The sequence below is a fragment of the Peromyscus californicus genome, unplaced genomic scaffold (genome assembly GCF_007827085.1).
Source record: "Peromyscus californicus insignis strain IS unplaced genomic scaffold, ASM782708v3 Scaffold_10__1_contigs__length_136768540, whole genome shotgun sequence".
NCBI lineage: Eukaryota > Metazoa > Chordata > Mammalia > Rodentia > Cricetidae > Peromyscus > Peromyscus californicus.
Window position 1 is genome coordinate 83294229 of NW_026294391.1, and position 24020 is coordinate 83318248.

A 24020-nucleotide genomic window follows, 5' to 3' on the forward strand; every position below is an offset into this window, starting at 1 on the left:
GGTGAGTTGTATAGCATCTGTGATTTAGCCCTTGAATCTAAATAATGGAGTAGATGAGAAAAAAATCCTGATCTCCCAGAGAAACTGCATAATCTAGAAAGAAGTGCTGGTAGCATGGAAGGTGTTCCCTCATGCCTGGATGAACATCTCTCCTCTTCTTCCAGAGAGGGACAGCCTACAAAGCCAAAGGCCAACTTCTATTGGTACCAGAGGGGGAGAAAAGTAGCGCTACTTTTAGATTCCAAACATATAGGACAAGGGATGTAGGCTCAGCAAAGGTATCTGACGGCAGTGTAGGAAAAGGCAGGTTTTCTTCCAGCATAGCAAGGCGCATTTGTTACTCTGGTTCCGACCTTCAAGCTATGAGTCCAAGTGGTAATAATAAGTCAGGACATCAGAGATGAAAGGATCTGCAGAACTCCAAGTGTAAACACTCAAGTGAGAAAGCTTTATTGAAACACGCATGCATGTTGATGTGGAATAGCAAAGAACAAGTGTGAGCCCAGACTCTTGAGTTATAGTTCCATCCCAGCATCAATCCATATTGAAGGGATCTTTGACAAACATTCTATGCAATTCACACATACAATCTTAACCACCCCAGCTGTCTGCAATCCAGGGACTTTATAGGAACATCAATTCGCAGCTGGCTCCATCGACAGGATTTCTTCTCTGGCACCAACACCTTCCACACACACCTCTGTATAGATAGGCTGCTTTGAATGAAAAGTCCAGTTTAGAAGAATGAATAGCAGGAAATGAAAGCTCATTAGATATCTCTTTTAAGTCTCAACACACCACCCTGTTACATATAGGTCACATTTAGGAAACAACCAAAATTGGGAACTGAAAATATATTAGGTCAAAAGTCAGAATAGATGGGCGATTCCATCCACATTTCCATGGGGTGGCAATAGTCCCCATCCTGGGGAGCACTGTATTGGTTTAGACAGTCTTTGGCTCTTCTGGCTGAAACAGAGGTATATAGACTAAGTTCTATGTAGCAGTACACCCCAGACACAGACTTAGAGAAAGCTATAGTACATGAGAGTGAAGATGTCTCATCTTCCATTAGGGAAATAAGGAAATCCCTCTTCAACAACTGCTATAACAGTTTAAAAGAGAGAACTCAGCATGGGCCTTGAAAAACTTTATTCAGAGTCACTTAAACCTTCTGGGATCAGCTAGTAGGTCTCACAGGGCATCTTAATGTCTCAGTGAAAAGGCCATTATCTAATTAAAGTGATTTTTCTAAAGTGACTCCATTATAAGCGCTCCCCAAAGGTCTAGGAAGGAGATGGGGAATTTTCATTGCATTTCAAAGAAACCCACTATACTCATGCAAGGTGGAAATTGCTTAAAAACAAGAAAAGTTAAAAGGCAAATTCTAAAAATACATCAAGGTGGATGATGAAATAAAATATGAACTGAAGGGGAGTGACTGGTCATAAACCCCTCCCCATAGTGTACTGTCTTTAACAACAAACCTTGCTCTCCAGAGCCTTGATCAGGCATACCTAGATCCACAAACTAGAACTACTGCCAAAAGCAGCCATACTTCCAGGGGAAGTGGGAGCGAGGACAGCAAGACAGAAGGGAGAGAGTTGCTGTAAAAGGCTTTTAAAGTTAATTAAACCACAGAAAGATAGAGGCAACTATGTACTCTGAAAATATACTAAACTATACATAAATAAAAACCATTTGAAAAGACCCTTATTCTTGGGCTGCTTTAAAGGAACACATCTATGTCACACTTGCTAGCAACATAAGACCTACAGAAATATATGTTTATACAAATACATGCACACACATTAAATTAGCAATCTCTCCTTGTGGTTGCTTAGCTTCTTTTGACTTGGACTGACCAGGGCTGCACCTGCAGATAAAGATAGGGACTCATACACCCAGCTTCTGTTTGACCATTGAAGAACGTAGCTGCAGAGTCCCTTCTGCCCAAGACCCTGGGTACTGCTGCATCTTCTGCCACAGGCTCACTTCTTCACCAGTCGAATCCATCCAGTCCACCACTTCGCCATTACTGACCCCTGGGGAGAAACATCAGAGGAGGCTGAACAGAGTCCCACCCCCAGCCCATCAGGAGGACGGGCTCTATAGTGGAGAGGGCCAACCCAGAAATGATAATGTACAGTGAAGACAGAATGCCGGGGACAGCAAGCTGGCAAGCTGAGCTGACAACTACTTGTGCCCCAGAGACAATCAGGTGACTGCAGGGTGATGAAATGGGACTTGAAATGGCATAATGTCAATGGGGGCTTGCTTTTTAGTGGCTTTTTCAGAGCTCTGGTGTCTGACACCCCATACCAGAACTGCTAACCTTCTGTCATTAGCAATTTGACTTAATTTTTTTTTTTTTTGGTTTTTTTCGAGACAGGGTTTCTCTGTGTAGCTTTGCGCCTTTCCTGGATCTCGCACTGTAGACCAGGCTGGCCTCAAACTCACAGAGATCCTCCTGGCTCTGCCTCCCGAGTGCTGGGATTAAAGGCGTGCGCCACCACCGCCCGGCTTGACTTAATTTTTTAAAGAATAGTTTATTGCATACACAGTAAAAAGGCAGTGGGCTCGTTAATAACTAGAGTACACATGGGGCCTTGACATTTTTAAAAGTTGAAGACTTTCTCTCTCTTTTTTTGTTATCAGAGACAGGACTTCACACTGAAACCCTAGCTGGCCTTGAACTTGTGGCAATCTTCCTGCCTCTGCCTGCCAAGTGCTGAGATCACAGGCATGCATAACCATGCCCAAGCTATGAATACCTTTTTCTATAGCTGTAAATTCTATGCCTAAAGTTAGGATTATGTGATCTTACTCCTATTTTTTTGTATACTAATTCATTCATTCAGTGAACATTTCCTGAGTGCCTACTCTATGCCAGTTTGGGGATACAGTGATGAAGACACCAAAAGTGTCTCTGCCCTTAGACAGCTTACATGTGAATAGGAAAGCCAATCATTATGAAGTCCCAAAGTAGGAAGTAACGTGGTATTTTTGGAGAGCAGAGTAAAAGCTATGGTGATTGGAATACAAAGAGTTAGCAAGAAAATGATACAGGGAGGAAGAGTCCAGATTATATGGGGTCTGTGGACTTGATAAGAATTTCTAAGGTGGGAGAAAGTCACCAAAGGGTTTTACACAGGGGACCTACACAAAGCAGCTTACTTACGTGTGCAAAAATACCATTATAGATGCTTTCTGTTAGTTATTCATATACATCTAGTAATTGAGGCCATAAGAATCCAGCAGACATGTCCAACCAGAGCTGCATGGGATAGCTATGAATGTGGCACAACACAAAATCATAACTAATTAAAACAATGAAGTTTTTTTTTTTACTTTCTGTGATTTCTTGATAACTGGAATGCACAGTTCTTGAGTGTGAATACTATACTTGAAAATGTCACGATGTCACAATGTCAAAAGGTTGGATAGGCCTGATCAAGACTATAAAAAGAGAAAAAAAGAGCACCCAAGCCCAAGCCCAGAGAGCAGCATCATTTAAAGTTTAAATACAGAAGTAGAGAATGAAGAATCCATGAAAGAAATTGAGAAATCATGTGCAATGGAGTCAAAGAGAGTCAAGAAGGCAATAAGTGGTAAGAATCTCAAGAAAAAGAGAGTAAACTGCTCTATTAAATAGTGCTTGGGAATTCTAGAGAGATAATAACCTCACTTTTTCATGAATAATGACTCAGAAGAGTAGAAGAATAGAAGCCATATCACAATGGGCTGAGAATTGAAGGAAAGTCCAGGAAATAGAGATCATTCCTTTTAGAATGGGGGGTGTGCATGTGGTCAATAGAAGATTTACTTCTTATTTAATAAAAATAGGCCTGAGCATGTTGGTGCATGTTTATTATCTGAGCACTTGAGAGGTAGAAATAAAGAGTATTAGGAGTTTGAGGCCAATCTGGGCTACATGAGACCCTGTCTCAATTAACAAAGAAAGAAATAAAGAGATTGGCATCATCAGAGCACATGTGTATTCCCCTTCAATAGTCAATCAAATGAAATTGATCATACAGGAGAAACAGAGATTATAGACAAAGAGCCACTGAGAAGTGAGGGGTAAGTCTAGAATCCTTGGAGAGCAAGGATTTCCTGGCAAAGGACCCTTCTCACTATATCAAGACAGAAGGTAGGAATCACAAGTCAGGTACTTAGGTAGTTTCTATATCTTCTTTTGTGGGAAGATGATGAAGTCCCTGGCTTTCAGGGTCACCTTTCTATACATAGAAACTGTAGGAGTTCAGCCCTCCCTTAGGCCTAGCAGGTAGCAGGCACTCAGGAGGTACTTGTTGGATGTTTATATAAAGGAAGAAATTTTCTGTCAGAAAAGATCTTTGTATATCCTGGAGCGCGAGAGGTAGGAAGAGGAAGGAAGAGGAAGATAGACAAGAGGCCTCTAAGACAAGTGATGATTGGATGGGGGAGAGAGTCTCACCAGTGCCAACACCCAGCCTGACCCCTCCCAGGAAGTCATTGCTGGCCAGGGGCTCCCGGTCCCATAGAGTCAGTTCCAGGCACATGTGTTGTAGATCTTCCAGCCTCACACCATTGTAGACAAATGTATGGTTGTAGTGGGGATTCAGGGTCTTCTTCATCACAGGAGTTTTACGCTTACTGGCCTTGTTCCTCATGGGAAGGAGGTATCTGGCAGGGGGTGGGGAGTTATCAACACCTACTCAAGCTGGCCATACATTTACATTCCCCTTTCCCCTACGACAGGCCCAGCCCATCATGGTAAGCCAACACCCAGGTCCGAGTGCACACAGCCCTCCTTTGAATATGTTGAGGCACATTTCCCATCCTTCCACTAGATTATCTACTTCCTTTAACCTGGAGAGAAAAATGAATATGCTAGTCATGCTCTAGCCTATGCTCCACCAAGGATGAGTTTAAATATGTGGTTCTACTTTTCTCACACAAGGTAAATGAAGCCATTACTAATGTGTATAAGCTTAGTCAAACATGACTTCATGGGGAGCTTAAGTCAGTAAATGACCCTCAATATAGACAAAGCTTACACTGCTTAAAAATTATGGACAACAGAGCCTTGAATCCCGAATCCAGGCAGTCAGGGGGCATAGACTGTCAATCTAGGATTCAGGAGGAGGACTAGTCTGAGAAAGTCAGAACCTATCTGTCTAGCACCCTCCCCTTCGAAAGCTAGCACCACAGTTGAGACCAAACTGATCTTCGACCAGTGCAAAGGTGGGTGGGGTGGAGGTTTCTCCGTTGTTACCTAATTTCAGAAACAAAGCTGCTGAGGGTTGTAGTATGAGGGCAGGATCTACAGAGGAAAATTCACTTGGGTTCCCCGCTAACTTGCCTGTCCTATAACTGGATAGTTTGATGCTGATCCAGGGACTCACCCCTTGACAAAGCTGTCTGAAGTCCCTCCTGATTTGGCAGCCGTCAGGTTCTTGGCTTCTTTGATCCACACCTGGAGTTCTCCCCCTTCCCCACCTTTACCTGTAAGGGATGTCAGCCATTTCAAGTGAACCTCCACACTGCCAGCTGCGTCCTGGACTTTAGCTATATAGCACTTTCTCTCCTTGCTTTGGAATACAGCAAACTCCTTAACTGAATCATGCCTGTGTCCTCTGTTCCTAGCACAGTGCCCAGTATAAGCAGTAGGAACTCAAGTAACAACCCCAACAGCAACAAATGCTTACTGAAAAGTTGCTATGAACCAAATACCACCTTAAGCATTTAATTCCTCCAAACAATTCTATTAGATACACACTACAATTGCCCTCATTTTATACATAAGTCAACTGAAGCTACAAGAAGCAAAGTTGCCTGGCATTTGCTAAGCAATTAAAGCAGGAAGGAACTCCTCCGCCGAGTTCTTGACCTCAGCCCTTACTACACAGGCCTCACCAGAGCACCACGAATTTCCACCTCTCACCTACCATTTTGAAGATCCCTTCATCTGGACTGATGCCTTGCCCTCAGTCTGAATACAGGCTAATCTTACCGTTTCTTTCTTTTCTTTTCTTTTCTTTTCTTTTCTTTTCTTTTCTTTTCTTTTCTTTTAATATCCATTTTCAAAGAAAACCTCCCTTCCTTCAATCGGCTCCTTTTGAAGCTGTTCTCTGTGCCCTTCTTTCCTTTCACCACGACAAATCACCCTGGTCAAGAACGACCACGCTCATCACCTCTGCTTCTCCACCTCATTAACTCAGCCTAGTTTCTTGTAAAATCAGATTTCATTAATGTCTTCCGGCCTAATTCAAACAAGCAGTGTCTTCTCGGGCCTCATCTGGCCTGACTGCCTGTAGTGTTGAGAGAGGCTGACAGCTCCTGCCCACCTCTTGTTTAAACTCTCTCCTGGCCTTTCGAGGTCCTGATAACCCTCCCCCTCGCTGACATTTTCCATCTCTTCATCCATTAAAATGTTGCTGTTCCCAAAGGTTTGGTCTTTGCTTCTTTTCTAGTCATTCTGCACACCCTCCTTGGGACCTATTGATTCCTCAAATCTTCTACATTACACTTTGCTGAAGGCATATTAGAAAATAAAAAGAACTTTGGTTGGCCATTGCCAACAGATCAAGTTAAACTCTTCACTGAAGGTCTTTTTCTTTTTCAGTTGGCTTCAGACTCATCTCCAATTCCAGCTGTACTCATATACATACACATTCACACCATAACTCCAGCTCCACTGTAACTGGGAACACACTCCTGATCGCTGACCTAAAACTCTACATCTACCAGGCATATATAAGAATGGGCTTTTTTTTTGAGATAGGGTCTCACATAGCCCAGTCTGGTCTCAAACTCACTATGTAGTTGGCCTGATGATGACCTTCAATTCCTGATCCTCCTGCCTCCACCTCCCCAGCATCCGTTTATGCAATGCTCCCTGCATACACAGAGGCCCTTATGCAAACACTCTATGAAGTTAACTGCATCCCCTGCCTACATTCTTATATGTTACTTTGTTTTTCCTTTTGCTTTAGACTGTCAATTTCTTTGAAATGAAGTCTCACTCTATGCCAGGTCTGGCCTGTTATTCAGTGTATGGCCTATCCAGCCTGAAATTTCATGGCAATCCTCCTGCCGTAACCTCCCAAGTGCTGGGCCTACAGGCATGCATCATCTCAGCTGGTCTCGTTCCTTCTTCCAGCACCCCTCCTCTCTTTCATCTTCCCCCCTTTTGTGCCTGGGACAATCTCAAGGTCCAGTTTCAATACTGCTTCCTCAACAAAGCTCGCTCTATCACCCTCACAGGTGGGTGCTCCGGACACATGATTACCTTTCTGAATTCAAGAAAAACTTGTCCTCAGAGGATACATACCATCTCTCTCTTGTCTATGTATCCACAGTCACCAGAACAATGCTGGACATGTTAGTGACTCAGCTTTGCACTTCCCATACTTTACCACTCCTTCTAAGCACCTTTTGTGGCCACAAAGCTCCTGTTCTCTTTCTTTTGCCTTCTCAGTAGCTTGACAGAAATGGAACAAGACCAAATCACACTAACAGCCTAAAGATCATCTAAAAGGAATGTTAGCACTATAGCATTTCCTTCCAGTTGAGAAAGGTAAAGGCTTCCTTAGGAAGGGACTCCTGCCTAGAAGATCCAGGAAATATCCCAGTCTGCCCTAGCCAACAAAACTAGCACCAATCTCTCACAGACCCTTATAGAAGCTAAGAGCTGAATCCAGGGACCCCCGCCCCCCAAAAAACTCACTCTTTTTCCGGTCACCTCCAACAGGGAGTTTGGAGGCTGGGATGTATTTCAATGAAACCACCAACTCGCCTTTGTGTGCTGGCAAGCCAGGTGAGGACTCAGCACTGATCTGAAACATAGGGAAACCCAACAAGTGAAATCAAGCCTCTCAGGAAACACTGGGCCCTTTCCCTAAGAGGATTATAAAGTTGTTCCCATAGGTGTGTAGGGATACACCTCTGTAATCCCAGCCCCGGAGAGGCTGAAGTAAAAGGATCGCAAGTTTGATGCCAGCCTAGAATACATAGGTAGCCAGACCCCATCTCAAAAATAAATAAGAAAATACAAATAAAATTACCCCAAGAACAGGTCCCTCTTTAATGGCTACATCCCACCGCAGCTACGGTTTTCTTTGGCAGCCTCTTCCAGAGGAAATCCAGAAGAACCAAGACTCACTATTATGCACTCTGGGGATATGACCACTAGATTCCAAATGCTCCCAAAGGTATGCCAACAAGGTGGCCACACAAACTCACAAAGGAATGAATGACATATAATTAAGAATCTTGCTACCAGCACTGTTAGTAAGGGCCCCAAAGTGGAAGCAATCCAAGTATCAGCAAACATAAGCAGGGTTAAGAGTGATTTTAATGCCTTCATGTGACATGTGACATAAGATTATTAGAAAGAACACAGGCTAGCTCTGATAGCCCAAGTGCAAGTAAAGAAAGGTCACTATAGAAAAGAAAGCACTTGACTTTCCTCTCCTCAGTCATAGCTTGAACATGGCCTTCCTCTTACAGCCCAGCCAGTTAAAATGGAACCCAGATGATTCCAGCCACGCTACCTCTCCTGGCTATGTGTCAATTGCTCCTAGAAGTGTTGCTGTTTTTTTAATTCAAATCCTAGTTGACTATAACACATATTCAGTTATATGTCTAGAAAAAAAATCCACCTTTTAACTATTGGGTAAAATAAACCTAAATCTATGGTTTCATTTATATCCTAAAATAAGACCATACTGAATTTATACTTTCTGAAAAGGGAAAATATAAAAGATATACTTACTGTTAAGATGTAGAAAAAAACCTCACTTATATTAAGTATAAAGATAAAATGTATTAAAACCATACATGTGAACTATACTGTGTAATGTTTTTATTATTGTCTCTAATATAGCTCTATGTGCCAGATAGTGCCATTAGTAATATAAATATATCATTTGTTTAATACTTAGAGTAATATCTATGAAATAGGTACTACCCTTATTTCATGGGTTATTGAATAAAGAAACAGAGAGGTTAAGTCGTTTTCCCACAGACACACATCTAATAATTAGCAGATCTGGATTCAGATTCAGACACACTGGTTCCAGAGCCCAGGCTTTTTACCACTGGACTGGATCAAACAATCCAAAACCAAAGAACAACCTAACAGCAGAGAGAACACACGCTCCCTCCTTCCTCTATCATCACCAATAGTGTCCTGCTTGTGAAAAAGAGACACATCTGCTTTTTAAAAATCAAAAGTAATTTAAAAGGTGGCAGGGGGTGTAGAAATTTCAGGGTTAGATTTTAATATCTCACAGTTTGCTTGTTTGCTTCAGTGCTGGGTATCAAGCCCAGGGCCTCACACCTGCTAAGCATATACTCTACCACTGAGATGAATCCTCAGCCCCGGACTTACATATTTTTAGTTAACAACCATTACTAGAATCCGTGTGCCAGAGGACAGGAGTCAACCTTGTTTTTGTTTGTCTTAGAAAGGCCAACACTTAGCATAGTACCTGGTTTACATAGGCATCCATGTTGACTGAACGAGTATAACAATGAATGAACAAATGTCAAGGACACAGAGCAAGTAGCTCTGGGAGGCAAGATTGCTTCACTCTCTTGGCTCACATGGTATCACATTCTTGATGCTCCAGTTTTTCCAGCACAAACTTGCACAGTCTAGAGACACCCTTTCATCTGCCCATGTTTCTTGAGGCTGGGCCAAGCTAGGTTCTCACCACTGAGCATGCTCATACTGGTAGGTATACTCTCCTATGTTTCAAGAGACTTACTGCAGATCCAGAATACACTAGCTTAGTCTGTGGGGAAGATAGACAAGAAGTGGGAGGGGACTGTTAGCAAGAGAAACAAAATGATAGCACATGGATTGGTGGGGAGTCAAAAAACAGAAACACTAAATAGAATTTGTCTTAAATTAAAAACAAATATATGATTTTAAAAAATCATCTTTTTAATTTTAGACATTTTTAATTAAAAAAATTGGTTTTAAAAGCCTTGCTTTATGTATACCAATACAGCTTACATATTAAATAACACTATAGTAGAATGATTTGATAGAGTTTTAAATATAAGATATAAGGAGAAATTTTCATGTTATCAAAAATTTTTAAAGAAGGAGACAAAATGGTATTTTATTTCATGAACTTTCTACACACTTTATTAATTCCTAGGTTGTTGACTTTAGTGAACTTGTAAAATCCAGGGTTTAGTATTGAGTAGAAGCTGGCAGGTTTGCTTCCACAGCTCATTTTCATTTTGCTAAAAATACTTCCAAAGAGCAAATACCTCCATTTTGATGTATGACTTTTTTTTCATGGCAATTCATGGAGGTTTATAGTGATATTTTCAATATAATTATACAAACCCCAAGCTACTGGGAGAATGATTTGCATATCAAATGCTCAGGAAATTCCAAGGTTCTAATACCAGGTTTTACTTTGATAGCAATTCCTGTTTCTATGACTCAATTTTCTGGAAGGCACCAGCCCTCATATTACTAGCTGTCCACTTCTCTGACTCTGCTATTTCCTCACCCGGGCTTCCTCTGACAATTACATTTCCCAAAGAAGGCAAAGATAGGGGATGGGGTGTGGCTCAACAGTATGGCACTTGTTTAGCATTTGTGAAGCTCTTGGTTGGACCACCAACACTGAAAAAAAGATGTATGACAGCATAGTTTTAAAAAATAAACAATTTAAGTACTCACTGGTAGGAGATTGGCAAATCTATTTTTAATACAGAAATGTGGGAGAATAGCACGCATCAAGTAAAATAAGATAGATCTGTAAGTAATGGCATAGAGGAATGCCTATGATAAATTCTTAAAATCAAGAATATATACCTATATCTATATATACCTACATATATATGAACAACAAGACAATTCACTTGGGTCAAAAAAGAATACGGCATGTCTGCATATGTATAAATGAATAGATAGATGATAGATAGATAGATATGATATGATATGATATCTATGCTGCTTGATACAAAAATTCTAGAAGGATACTTAAATACTTAAGACTGGCTATTTTTAAGTAATGAAATTTACTTTCTTTTTACATATGTTTTGTTGTTAATTTGGAACTCTGCATATATGATTATTTTACATTTAATATTCTTAACAGAGTAAAAATACAAAACAAATAAAACTAAAAGACAATAATAAAATGGAAGAGATAAAAGTAAATCCCTCTTCCACATCAGGCTCACTTCCTAGAGGCAGCCCAGTTCTAAGTTTCTAGACCATCTTTCCACAGATATTCTCCGTGCTCTGTATTGTTTGAAACATTCAAAACACCATTATAACTTTTAAAGATGTTTGTCTTTCATTCATTGTGATAAATAGGAAGTTGCTGCCTAAAGTTCTGTGATGTAGTGATTTCATCATAACCAGAATGGCAGTAGGCTATGGAACGGCCATTATTGCCACATACTAAAGGATGCCCTGCATTCAGTACACCAGCAGGGAGGGAGTAGCACTGCTATGCCATTTTGTAGAACACTAAACTGAGGCTCACAGAAGGTAGGTGGATTCTCCGAGTTTCCAGTAAGTCACAGAAGCAAGATTCTAACCCTGATCTGCACTAAACTACCAACCACTATGATGCCACCTTACTACACTAACATTTGAGGTGCCCCCTCTAAAGTAAAATTCCCCTGGCCTGCACACATAACCAAGAGGACAGCCGTTGCAGATCTACAAACCATCTTGCCTCTCACTTCTAAAGCAGGATGTTTAGCTTGGAAAGGGGTGCGGATTAGGATACACTCCAAAGGTTAGATATAAGAGGAGGTGCAAATTAGGATGTCAGTATACATTCAGGCTCTGGAAGGTTAGCAGGAAAAGCTTGGCACGCAGTAACTTCCTGCTTTGCCTGAAATTGCTCCTACTTGACTTGCAAGAGCCTCCGAAATTGCTGCCAAACTCAGAAAGGCCAGCAGGGTGTGATAGAACTCTACAGAAAATTACATGCAATGCTACTTCCCACACAGCCCAGCAGAGGCCACTGCAGACAAAGCACCTGGGAACCATGCTGGGAAAGACCTTCAAGGCAGACTACCTTTCCATGTAAAGGGAGGCAATGATCCAGCTTCTTATCCAGCTTCCAAGAGTCCATGTGGACCTCCGCCTCTCCAAGGAAAGTGTTTCTGCCAAAGCGACCATGATGCCAAACGGAGAACTGCAAAGTCCTCTGTGCCAAAAGAGATTCTGAAATCTCATACTGTGATGGGAAAGAAGCAGCCCAAGGTGGCCAGTTAGAAGCAGCTCCTCCAAAGGGAATTCTTCCAAAACCCTAAGCAGCCTGTCCCCATGATCTGCCTGCCAAATGGTTTCAGGTCCTCAACACTTTGAACTGCTCCACGCAACTTCTCCTCCTTCACTAACCCTAACACAGTCCATAGGAAGCCAGGGAAAATTAAGTTTGTCCTTGAGTGGCTGAGAGGCTATGAGACTAGCCACAAACAATTGCCAAGGGGACCTTTTCTCTCCAATTACTTCTGTATTTTTATTACATTTATTTATGTGTGTGTGTGTGTGTGTGTGTGTGTGCGCGCGCGTGTGTGCATGCGTGTGTGGGTGTGTGAATGTCATGTGTGTATGTGTGGGCACCAGCATGCCATGGCATGAGTATAGAGATCAGAGGGCAGCTTGCAGGGGTCAGCTGTCTCTTTCTACCATGGGGATCTGAAGAACCAAACTCGGGCTGCCAGACTCTACCTCATAAGTCATCTTGCTGGCCCTCAAATGACTTCTTTTTTATTTTATTTTATTTTATTTTATTTTATTTTATTATTAATTTTTTTCATTTATTTTACATCCCAACTGCAGTTTCCCCCTCCCTCCTCTCCTCCCTTTCCCTCTCCCCAGCTTCCTCCCTACCTCACCCCCATCCACTCCTCAGAAAGGGTAAGGTCTCCCATGGGAGTCAACAAAGCATGGCACACCAAGTCGAGGCAGGACCAAGTTCATCCCCCCTGCACCAAGGCTGAGTGAGGTATCCCTACATAGGGAATAGGTTCCAAAAAGCTAGCTCATGCTCCAGGGACAGATCCTGGTCCCAATGCCAGAGGCCCCTCAAACAAACCAAGATACATAACTATCACCCACATGCAGAGAGCTTAGGTCGGTCCCATGCAGGTTCCCCAGCTGTTGGTCTAGAGTTCGTTTGTGAGCTCCCACAAGCTCGGGTCAGTTAATGACTTCTCTTTTAAAAGATTATATTTATTTTTATGTGACTATGTGCCTGAGTATATTTATGTACAATGCATGCATGTAGATGTCCACCAAGGCCAGAATATGACATTAGATCACCTGGAAACTGGAGTTATAGGCAGTTGTGAGCCACCATGTGGGTGCTGGGAATTGAACTCAGATTCTCTGCAAGAGCAGCAAGAGCTGTTAACTGCTGAATCATCTCTCCAGGTCCTCAAATGAATTTTTGAAATGAGCTATATAGGTCATGTGAATTTCCAACTTCACAACAATCCAAGGAAGCCAAATTCACCTGTGTTCTCTTCCCCGAGAGGTCAGGATATGAACAGATACCCATAGTGACTCCCCAGGCACAGACATGGCCATCCACCCATGTTGTAGAGGCACAGCTACACCACAAAGGCACAAAAAACAAAACAAAACCTTCTCCCCTCTAGGTTCAGAAACATACCCTAAAGGTCTCATCATAGAGTGGATTGATGGTGTCCCGCTTGATGCTGGTTTTTCTTTTTCCTTGGCGGGACTTATCCGGCAGAAGATAAGTCTTCACATATCTAGAAACCAAAGACAACACTAAATTATTTGCTAACCTTTCTCAAGTCCCTTCTTTACTTCTCTGCTTGGCCAAAAACTTCATTCTTGCTTCTTCCAAGTCCTAAGCCCTTTATTATATCACATCTCACTATTCTACCCCCAGAGATGTGATAATTTGGGTTCAAGAGTACCCAGACAGATTCCAAAGTCTACTTTTTCCTGTTAAACTATTATTCAGGACCCAAAAGCACTCACGGGTTAGAACGCTTCTTTGCTTCATCAGCATAGGCCAGCTGGTGGCACTCCTTTACATGGATGACCAGAGTCTGTGTTTTCTGCTCAAACTTTAGAGAAAAGACAATCTTGCCAGTCACAGAGACATTCCCAAAATCACCAGCTTCACTATAGATACTCATCATGCTGCCAATGGTACTCTGAGGATAAAGCAATAAAAATGTGTAAAGAAGACACACTACACATCCCCAATTGTTCCCACCTTCCCTCATGATAAAGTCAAAAGTCTCAGAAGGGCCTGCAAGGAGCCAGTACTGCCAACAGTCCTTTACCCAGAGGGTAAGTCAGTGCCAATTGCACATCCAAAATTGTCTGGGCTAGTAATTCACCTCCTGGCTCACACAGACTCTTTCCCCCTCCTTTTACACAATCGAGTGATGATTTTCGTAAGGAGGTAAGGTATAGATAGCTAAGCTATCTATAGCCTGTCTGTGGTGTGTGTTATGTGTGCTGCAACATTGGCAAGAAGGTGTTAGTTACCAGTTTAAAACGGGGCCTTAATTATCTACCTTCTCTCTAGCAATATCTACAGAAGAAAGAGATTGGGCCAGAACTGAGAGCAGCAGAAGAGCCACCACTAGAAATATAAAGGCACCCTCCTCTCTGGTAGCAGTCAGGTTTATGAAGTGAGCTCTACATTTTCTTCCAGAGTGAATGTGAAAATCTGTTTGCCCAAATAGCAATCTTTGTACTTATGATAGATAGAGGCTCTGATTAGCAAATGTCCCAAAAATGTCCATGAGGCTGTTCTATATTGAGCCCTACCCACACCTTGATGCCAATCTGGCAAAGGTCTTTCTCGTGATACCTGCTTGCCTTTAGTGTGAGAATAGGGAGCAGTTTAAGATGAAGAAGTCTGGTCTTGTTTATTTCGTGGCCTGGTTCTCCTTTCAGAGGAGTTACAGTTACTTTTCATGAAGCTGTGATGAAATAAGGGCCAGAGCCTTCGTTCCCTCTTGGAGAACCTCCAAATCAGAGGTTCAGGCAGTCACCTAGAAGTTACACTGAGTACCTAAGCTCTAAAGTGAGGACAGGAACAAACGCACGCATGCCCCTTACCTAGGAAGACTGACTAGGGTTATTTGCCCAGGGCCTGAGTCTGCTCTAGGGAAGCTGGCTCCTCTTTGTTTCCTGGGGTCCCAGTGTGTCTATAAGCACAAACACCCAGAACATACCATGGAGGAGCCACTTTGCATGCTGCCTCTGGCTAGTTTCTGGCGATGCAACTTCACCAGATGGTCAATGTCCTCTTCTTCCTCCTCCTCTTCTTCCTGGAACAACAGAGACTTGAGACTTAATAAAAGTGGGGCTCAGGGAAACCCTGTCTCGAAAAACCAAAAAAAAAAAAAAAAAAGTGGGGCTCAAAAACCAGTAAGCACCAGAAATGGTCGCAAAAGCTCTTAGGTGTCATGTGAATATATATGCATATATCCTTGTTTTTAATATCTCTTCATATCTCAAAAGAATGTAAGTAGTTAATATTTTAATAGGAGTTTATGTCTCCTGTTTGAATTTCCCCATCTTACTATCTCCTTGTATACTTTTAATTTTATTATTATTATTATTATTAGTAGTAGTAGTAGTAGTAGTAGTAGTAGGGTGTATATTTAATTATTATTCTGTGTGTGTATTCAGCCATGCATGTGCCATGGCTTGCATGTGGAGGTCTAAAGACAACTTTAGAAAGTCAGTTTTCTCCTTCCACCTTAATGTGGGCTCCAGAGATCAAACTTGAGATGTCAGGCTTTCACAGCGAGTGCTGTTGTCCTGTGAGTCATCTCACTGGTCTTCTCTTTACGTATTTGTTCGAGTAGCCAACCACATACCCCACCACGTGACACAGAGTCAGAGACAACAAAGAGTTCTTTAAGCAAATCAAGAAGTGGTACTCCTTCAGAAACTGGAGAAAATAAGGGCCATCTCACCTTCTCTAAAGAGGTAAACAATTTGGATGAGAGAACTGGGTACTGAAGCCAACTCTAAATTTAAAATTTTCATATAGTGACCAAGGGAAACGTAAGAGTACTTACCATATCCACACTGAGGCCCGGTACAGATTTGCTCCTGTCTCCCAAGATGCCACTTTCTTGTGCCACATCTTCTGGGCGCAGGTCTATTACAGACTTAGTATATTCTGCATGAAAGACCAAAAATGTAAGTCAAAAGAAACCTGCTCTGCTCCATCCCAAGAGCCCAGCAAAAGCACTCAGAACATGAGCCCCAGGTAGCCACGAAGGAAAGGCTACCTGAAGGCCGCAGGATTTTTCTGGTGTTCTTCTTGAATATCATGTCACCCTCGTCAACACAGACTGCATTTTGGCTCCCTGGCTGAACTTCCTAAAAGGGAACAAGGGCAAGGACATGGGAAAAGACCAGGAGGTAGACCAAAGGAGCAAGTAAAGGATGCTCACAAACAGCTTCTGGTTCAGATTTTAACCCAACTATGACAAACTTCAAGGAAAGATTAATAGAAAACCTATGTTCACACACGTTTTAGCCAAGATCTTTGAAATGTTTCCAAATGAATCTGAGGTAAAAATCTCAATTGAATTCCTGGTGTAAATTCTGACTTGAGATAAGAAGACGGGAGTGGAGGGGGGAGGGGGAGGGAGGGAGGGAGGAAGGGAGGGAGGGAGGGAGGGAGGGAGGGAAAAGAAAAGTGGGAGAGAGGAAGGGGAAGAGAAGTAACACCAATAGCCTGTAGTTTACCTTTTCAACTTGAGATTTGGGAGCAGACATCTTCTTCCATTCTGGGAAGAGTCCAGATTTATCCAGAGAATCTCGCCTAGAAGTATCAAAAGTTAGAACTAAGTCATGGCTTCCCCTTCCTCTTCTAGCCAGGCCCCAAAGCACTAGCCATGACTATAGCAACCAAATCGAGAAGTCACAGTTCACATCCGAGTCAACTTGAAGGAGTGCCGAAGATCAGGCAAGCAACTCGGCACACACACAAATGCACACACCCCTTTTCCTTAGGGACAGTAACAGAATCCTCCACAGTGCAGCATCCAGGGGAAGTTAGCTCATTCCAGGAAGCTGTGCTCAGAGCCAAAGCAAGAGAAGTACTAAAGAGAGAGTCCTGGCGAGGTTGGAGGAAAGAGTCATTCAACAGCCCAAGGACAGAAACCAGGACCACTCAAGGCAGAAGAAACCTGCATCCTGATGCTAGAGAACAAGATCCGAGCTCAGCCTGAAACGAGGTGAGACAGACGGGAAAGTCCACCTGGAGGTGCTATCCGAGTCAGCTGTGTAGCTATCCAGACTCTCGCTCTCAGCCTCCAGCGTGCTCTTTCCACTTTCCAGCTTTGGCACCTCGAACGGCACACTAGAATAAAAACCAAGATCTGGTGTTTTACAGGAACTGAACTCTCCTGCCTCTGGATAGGTCTCTTTCCCTCTGATCCGTAGTAGTCACCTGAATGATCTTTTTGAACATAAATGTGAATCAACTTTACAATGCTGGGACTCACACCCAAGGCCTCACATGTGCCAAGCAAATACTCTCCCACTAAGCCTCATGCCCAACCATGTGAGGAGACTTCGAAAACACCTAAATCATTTCCCATTTCTGTGGAAACTGAGTTCAAACTCCTTAACGTCACATGAAACTTCTAATGACCTGCCCCTTCTAAGGTCTCCAGGTTCATCTTTCACCCTTCACTCTCTTCATACTCTACATCCCAGAAGACTAAGATCCCCTCCTTTCTAAATATCCTAAGGCTGTCCTTCTTTCTATGCAGGCCAGGTTGGCCTCAAACTCACAGAGATCCACCTGCCTTTGCTCGAAAATGCTAGGATTACAGGCCTGCAACAGCATACCTGGAGGTGACATTATAGCCCTTTTCCCTGATTTCTTTAGGATTTATTCATTCATTCATTTGTTGATTTATTTGTATTAATGTTTTGCCTGCATGTATGTCTGTGTACCATGTGCATGCCTGGTGCCCACAGAGGTCAGTAATAGGGCACAGGATCACTTGGAACCGGAGTTACAAATGGTTGTGTATCACCAAGTGGGTGCTGGGACCCAAACCCAGGTCCTCTGTAAGGAGAACAAGTGATCTTAACACCTGAGCCATCTCCCCAGCCTCATATAGCATTATTCTTAATACCCAAAAGGTAGAAATAGTCCAAATGCTCATCTACAGAGGAAGGGATAACCAAAATATTGTATAGCAACACAAAGGAATATTGTTCATCTGTAAGAGAGCATAAAACTCTAGTATCTACAGCAACAGGAATGAATATTGAAAATTTTACACTAACTGAAAGAAATCAGTCAGAATATGCACAGTTGGTATGACTCAATTCAGATGATAAATCCAGAGTATGTAAACACAGAGAGGTAGAACCTAGATTAAGGGCAGGAAGAACTAGCAGGGGCTAGTTAATGTACAAGGTTTCTTTTTGGAGCAATAGGAATGTTCCAACGATCAATAGCTGTGACAGTTGCACAACATCCTAAAATTTCTAACACTCACAGACTAACTTGACAAAATTGAAAATGACGGTTTAATGTTATGTGAATTCTATCTCAATTTGCAAACAACAACAACAACAAAAAGAAGCAATAAAATCATAACATTGGTTCTAATAGCCTCCTCTCTCTCAAAATACAGTCTTTCCAGGGGTCAACAAAAGTTACACGACTGGTTTCCCATCCATGTCCATGCTAATTACATGTACCAACACCCTCCAACTCAACTCCAGACTACACGTGTGTCAAACTCATTCTGAGTTCTTTAGACCTCCTGAGTTTTCTGTCGACAATGCTCCTATGCTCCAAATACTCTCTCTGTTTGCCCCTACATTTTTTTCAAATGTCATCTTACTATTCAGACTTGCCCTAAATAGCCTAAGGAAAATAGCACATGTACACACATGTGTTCCTGGCACTCCATAGCCTTTCAGTCCAGTTAATTTTCTCTATCACACTTGTCAACATCTGACAGACTATATATTTCATTATTTGCTTTATGCGCTCCCTACATCCAAAGCTACAATCTACAAACAAGGGACCTTTTGTATACACCATAGTACCCCAGTACATAAAACAGTATTCAGCACATAGTAAGCTTTCACGTACATTTAGCAAATAAATGAACAAAAACAAGGTAACCAAATCTCTACTATCTCAACGTCTCAGCCAGTGGAGAAAAAATTTTCCAACTTGTCAGGTGATGTTTGAGATAGGTCTGTGCCAACAAATAGAAGGAGCTGAGTTGAAATCTTCGCATATACAGGAGGGGAAACAGAGGTCATTCTCAATAACTGTACCAGCTTTATCACGCAAGACACAGCAAGGTGTTTGGTTTTCTTTGCTTTGCTTTACTCTAAAATCATTCTTTTGTCCTCTTCCCTGCAAAGTGAAAAAGGACTTCAAACAATCATTCCTCTAGAGACACTATTCAACAATGGCTCATGGAGTGTTTGGTGCTTGTACTTCTTTCCTTTTTTTTTTTCTAAAGATGAATACGTTCTGATCCTGAGCTGATGTAAACAACCGTAGGGCAAAAAAGCAATTATTTGACATCTGTGCAGTAAAAATAAACTCAGAGATAGGAGTCCTGGTCTTTATCTGTATGATCTCAGGTAAATCATTTATCCTGCCTTCTTTTCTATAAAAATAAAAGGGTTGAATTCAATTATCTCTGAGGCTCCATAATTTTATGTAAAAATCACTTATGCTCACTCAATTTGTTTTCATGTTTATAATAAATAAGAGGCTTCTCAATCCAATGAGACAAGAGGTCCCAGACAGCCAGAAGCAGGAGATTTCAGAAATTACATTCTGACCAGTGATGTCAGATGCGTTAATCAAGTTCAGCAAATAAAAGCCATTTTAACCTTAACTACAAAGGACTAAGGGGGCCTCATCACCTGGAACAGATGACTCATGCACCCAAGGCTATCTGATAAAATCACAGAACATATAGACAGTCAAACAGCACACAAGCAGAAAAACCAATGAAGTGCTCTGGTGCTGGAAAAGTGCCTGTGTTGCAGTCTTCTGCTGTCTTTAACTAATTGGCACAAATAAGCTGTACGTGCTTAATTACGCACACTGATGACTTCTGGCAACAGATATACATTTCAAAAGCTACTGCCACAGTTTAGTTAAGGAACATATTAATCACTCTCCCAACGTGTCTTCATGCCTCTTAGCAATCCGACCTTTCCCTTCTAGGCCCTGGTTCCAGGCAAATGTTGATCTAGTTCTGTCGCTAAAAATTAGTTTGTATTTTTTGAAAATTTATATAACAGAGTCATATAGACTCACAAAGCAAGTTCTCTTTTTTGTTTTGTTCTGTTTGTTTGTTCTGTTTGTTTGTTTGTTTGTTTTGGAGTGTGGTCTTACTATGTAGCTCTGGCTGGCCTAGAATTTGCTATGTAGACCAGGCCAGCCTTCAACTCAGCGGTCCACCTTTTGTCCTGTCTCCTAACTGCTGGGACCAAAGGTTTGCACCACCACACTCAGAACGTAGGTACTTTTTTGTTTACTGCTTTTTACTCAACATATGTGCATATATAGTTCATTGTTTCATTACCAGATTAGTACTCTGTGGCATAAGCAAACCAGTTTCTCCATTCACCTGTTGGTGGGCACTTGAATTGTTTCCAGGGTTTAGCTATCACGAGTGAAGTGATTGTACACATAACAGACCCTAAAGACACCACCAGAAAACTCTTAAAACTGATAATCACCTTCAGCAAAGTGGCAAGATCTAAACTCAATCTACAAAAGTCACTAGTCTTTCTATATACAAATGACAAGCAAACTTCAAAAGAAACCAGTTCCAGTCACACTAGCCTAGGAATACACTGGACTAAACCTAACCAAGGATGTGAAAGACTTCTACAATAAAAACCTCAAAACACTGAAGAAATTAACTGAGAAATATACTAGAAGATGGAAAGACCTCCCAGGTTTATCAATTGAAAAAAATCAATATGTGAAAAGTCAAATTGGCCATTTCACTAAAATCAATTTACAGATTCAAACAATCACTATCAAATTTCCAGTGACATTCTTCACAGAAGTAGAAAACAATCTTAAAACTCATACAAAAGCATAAGAGACCCCAGTAGCCAATCGTGAACAAAAAGAATACTGCTGAAGGTATCATCATACCAGATTTCAAGTTATACGATAGAGCCACAGTAATAAAAACAACATGGTACTGTCACAAAAACAGACTCATAGATCAATGGAATAGAATGTAGGACAAGGCCATACAACTACTTCATTCCTGCTGATAAGTTTTCATGGTACTGGAAGGTGCTGCATAGGCCACTGGGAGAAAAAAAAATCACATCATTGGTATCCGTGAAGCCAACCCTAGATGCTGACCTGCCAGGCAGAATGCACCCACTGGGGCAATAGTGGCATGAAGTTTATGAGGATGACTAACTGCTCCACAGAAAGAATTGAGGCCTGGTATTGTAAACCTGATCAAAAGCCCACGGCTCGGCAGGTCAGAGGCCCTAGGGGAAAAAACCTACAACTGTTGTTTTGGTAAATGACATGTTGTCAAACTGCTTTCTAAATATTTATATTTACACCCATAAATTGGTGCTGCCCTCAACTTTGGCCAAATAAATTTCTCTCTGCAGTGGTCAGCAGTTAATACAGAGAGTTATAACTCATCAAAGTACTGAGCATAAGTGTCTACTGAGTGCTTAGCCCTAAATACAACATCTATATCAACCATCCTCCCATCCCCTGCCAAGGCTCAGGGAACATCACAGAAAGGTACAAGAATGCAAGAGCCAGAGGCTGAGGAACAGTATTGTGAAAGTCTGTGTTGGGGGCATGGCATGGCCAGTGGACCACCCACAAAACTCACTGTAGCTGTAATCATCTACACATGATAAAGTCTATTTTAAAAAAAAGAAAAATAGGAGATAAAAAGTAAGCAGAGGAGCAGTTTTACTAGAGTAGTATAACGTAGCATATCAAATTTGCATGACTACTATTAATATGCCATCTTTTGGTTTTACATACTATATGTATAGTTACTAAATTTGCTTTGTTGTTTTCCAGAGTTTTATAAACATAAAATAATTTAAGTAGTTCTCTGATGAAACATACCTAAAAACATATGTGAGTGGTATGCATGGGTGTATAAACGTTTACATATATGTAGGTAGGTGTGTGTGTGTGTGTGTGTGTGTGTGTGTGTGTGTGTGTGTGTGTGTGTGCAATATTGACATTGGTGTCCTCCTTGGTCCCTCTCGTCATATATTGAGGCAGGGTTTCTGGCTGACATAGTAAACCGTCATCTTGCTATGTGATTCTTTGTCGAAGCCTCCCCAAGTGCTACACCAAAGCAACTACTAAATGGGTTGGAAGGATCTCCACTCTAGTCCTCACATTAGAGTGGCAACCAGCGGCAGCAGAGCCATCTCTCCAGGCCCATACACTGACATGGTTGTTTTGTTTTTTCAATTCCATGTCTGGGAATATAATTTACTAGGAGATACTTGCCTAGCTTGTATGAGGCCATAAGTTCAGTTCCCAGCCCTGCCAAATTTAAAAAAAAAAATTCCTTACTGTCCTAAAAAATAAATGAAACTTCTACAAATATACATACATAAGTCTTTGCATGGGCATATGCTTTGACGTCTCTTGAGTTACATGTCTGTGAATGAAACATCTGAATCACACAGTAGTTGTACAGTGAACTTTTAAAAGACTAAACTTTTCCAGAGCACCTGACCATGGTAAACACTTCTCCACAGAAGTGAATGAGAAGTTCCGTTGTTTTACATCCAGCGCTTGGTATTGTCAAGCTTTTGAAATGCTAACCATTCTGGTGGGCATGTGGCATCTCACCGCTATTTTATTTGCATTCTTCTAGTGATTGATGATGTTGAACATCATTATTTGATATCTGAATATTATTTTTAATAAAATATCTGTTCAGAGCTTTTGCTCCTTTTCTATGACATTGTCTGTATCACTGTTTATAAAGTTCTTTTTCTTTCATTTTATACTTAACATGTCCATAATATAATCTTTTAAAAACAATTAAAATGCAGGAGTTTAGCTCACATAGGTATGTTTGGAGATCTTGGTAGTTCACATGCCAAAATTATCAATGACTATTAACAATGATTGGGCAAGGAAAATGAGGTTACTGGAGAACTTCACTATCATGTTTCTGTATACTTCTTTTCAATCTCTGGTTTTACTACAGAGTTCAAAGTGCTTCTGGGCCTCCTCCTGCAGCCTCACAAGGACCTGGAAATAGAGACATGTGCCACCAGCCCTATACTGTTCTTTAGCCATCATAAAAAGTGCAATAAAATCTTTTCACTTTGGTTGAGGTAAGATTTAAGAAAAACTCTTTACAACCCATATGCCTAAAATACCCCAGCAACAAACAAATGGGGTAAAGTATAAGTCCACAAATCAAAAGGTTACAAAACACACACACACACACACACAATAGTTAAGAAAACAGATTTGAGGGTGCTGAGGAGATGGGTCAGTGAGTAAGAATGCTTGCTTTGCAAGCATGAGGACCTGAGTTTGGATCCCCAGATCCCATGTAAAACCCAGGTGTTATTACCACGAGCCTGAACACATTGCTTTGTGTGGAAGGAGGGGAAGGACCACCGAGATGGCAGCCAGCCTAGCTCCAGGCTCAGTGCAAGTCTCTGTTTCAAGGGAATAAGGTAGAGGACGTTAGGGCAGGACACCTGATGTCTTCCTCTGACCTCCTCATTTGCACACACAGACAGACAGACACACACACACACACACACACACACACACACACACACACACACACACACACACTACAGACAAAAAATAAATGAGAAAACCTAAGATTTTAGAAGTTCGGGAGACACACATTGCGACTACAGCCTACCTTCCACCTCTCCTCTAGAATTACAGAAAAATAAGTACAACAGGGCTGGAAAGATAGCCTAGTGATTAAGAGAAGTGGTTTCTCATCATGAGGGCCCTGGCTCAGTTCCC

The 24020-nt window shown here is 41.7% G+C and overlaps 1 protein-coding gene across 5 annotated transcripts in view; it reads right to left on the reverse strand.

Moving 5' to 3' along the window:
• Positions 1–427: 427 nt before the first annotated feature.
• Positions 428–24020, reverse strand: part of Sytl4 (synaptotagmin like 4) — a 50932-nt gene continuing 27339 nt past the window's right edge. For 2 of the 5 annotated variants that reach the window (XM_052735403.1, XM_052735412.1), the window contains 12 exons: positions 17256–17357; positions 16742–16817; positions 16279–16369; positions 16063–16166; positions 15208–15303; positions 13994–14172; positions 13656–13758; positions 12051–12212; positions 7715–7823; positions 5391–5490; positions 4460–4668; positions 428–2045 (listed from right to left, as the gene is read on the reverse strand). In XM_052735403.1, coding sequence (XP_052591363.1) covers positions 1897–2045; positions 4460–4668; positions 5391–5490; positions 7715–7823; positions 12051–12212; positions 13656–13758; positions 13994–14172; positions 15208–15303; positions 16063–16166; positions 16279–16369; positions 16742–16817; positions 17256–17357 — 1480 coding nt within the window. In that variant the 3' untranslated portion in view covers positions 428–1896. The remainder of the gene's footprint in view (positions 2046–4459; positions 4669–5390; positions 5491–7714; positions 7824–12050; positions 12213–13655; positions 13759–13993; positions 14173–15207; positions 15304–16062; positions 16167–16278; positions 16370–16741; positions 16818–17255; positions 17358–24020) is intronic. The other 3 variants (XM_052735418.1, XM_052735428.1, XM_052735436.1) reach the window with 3 other exon arrangements.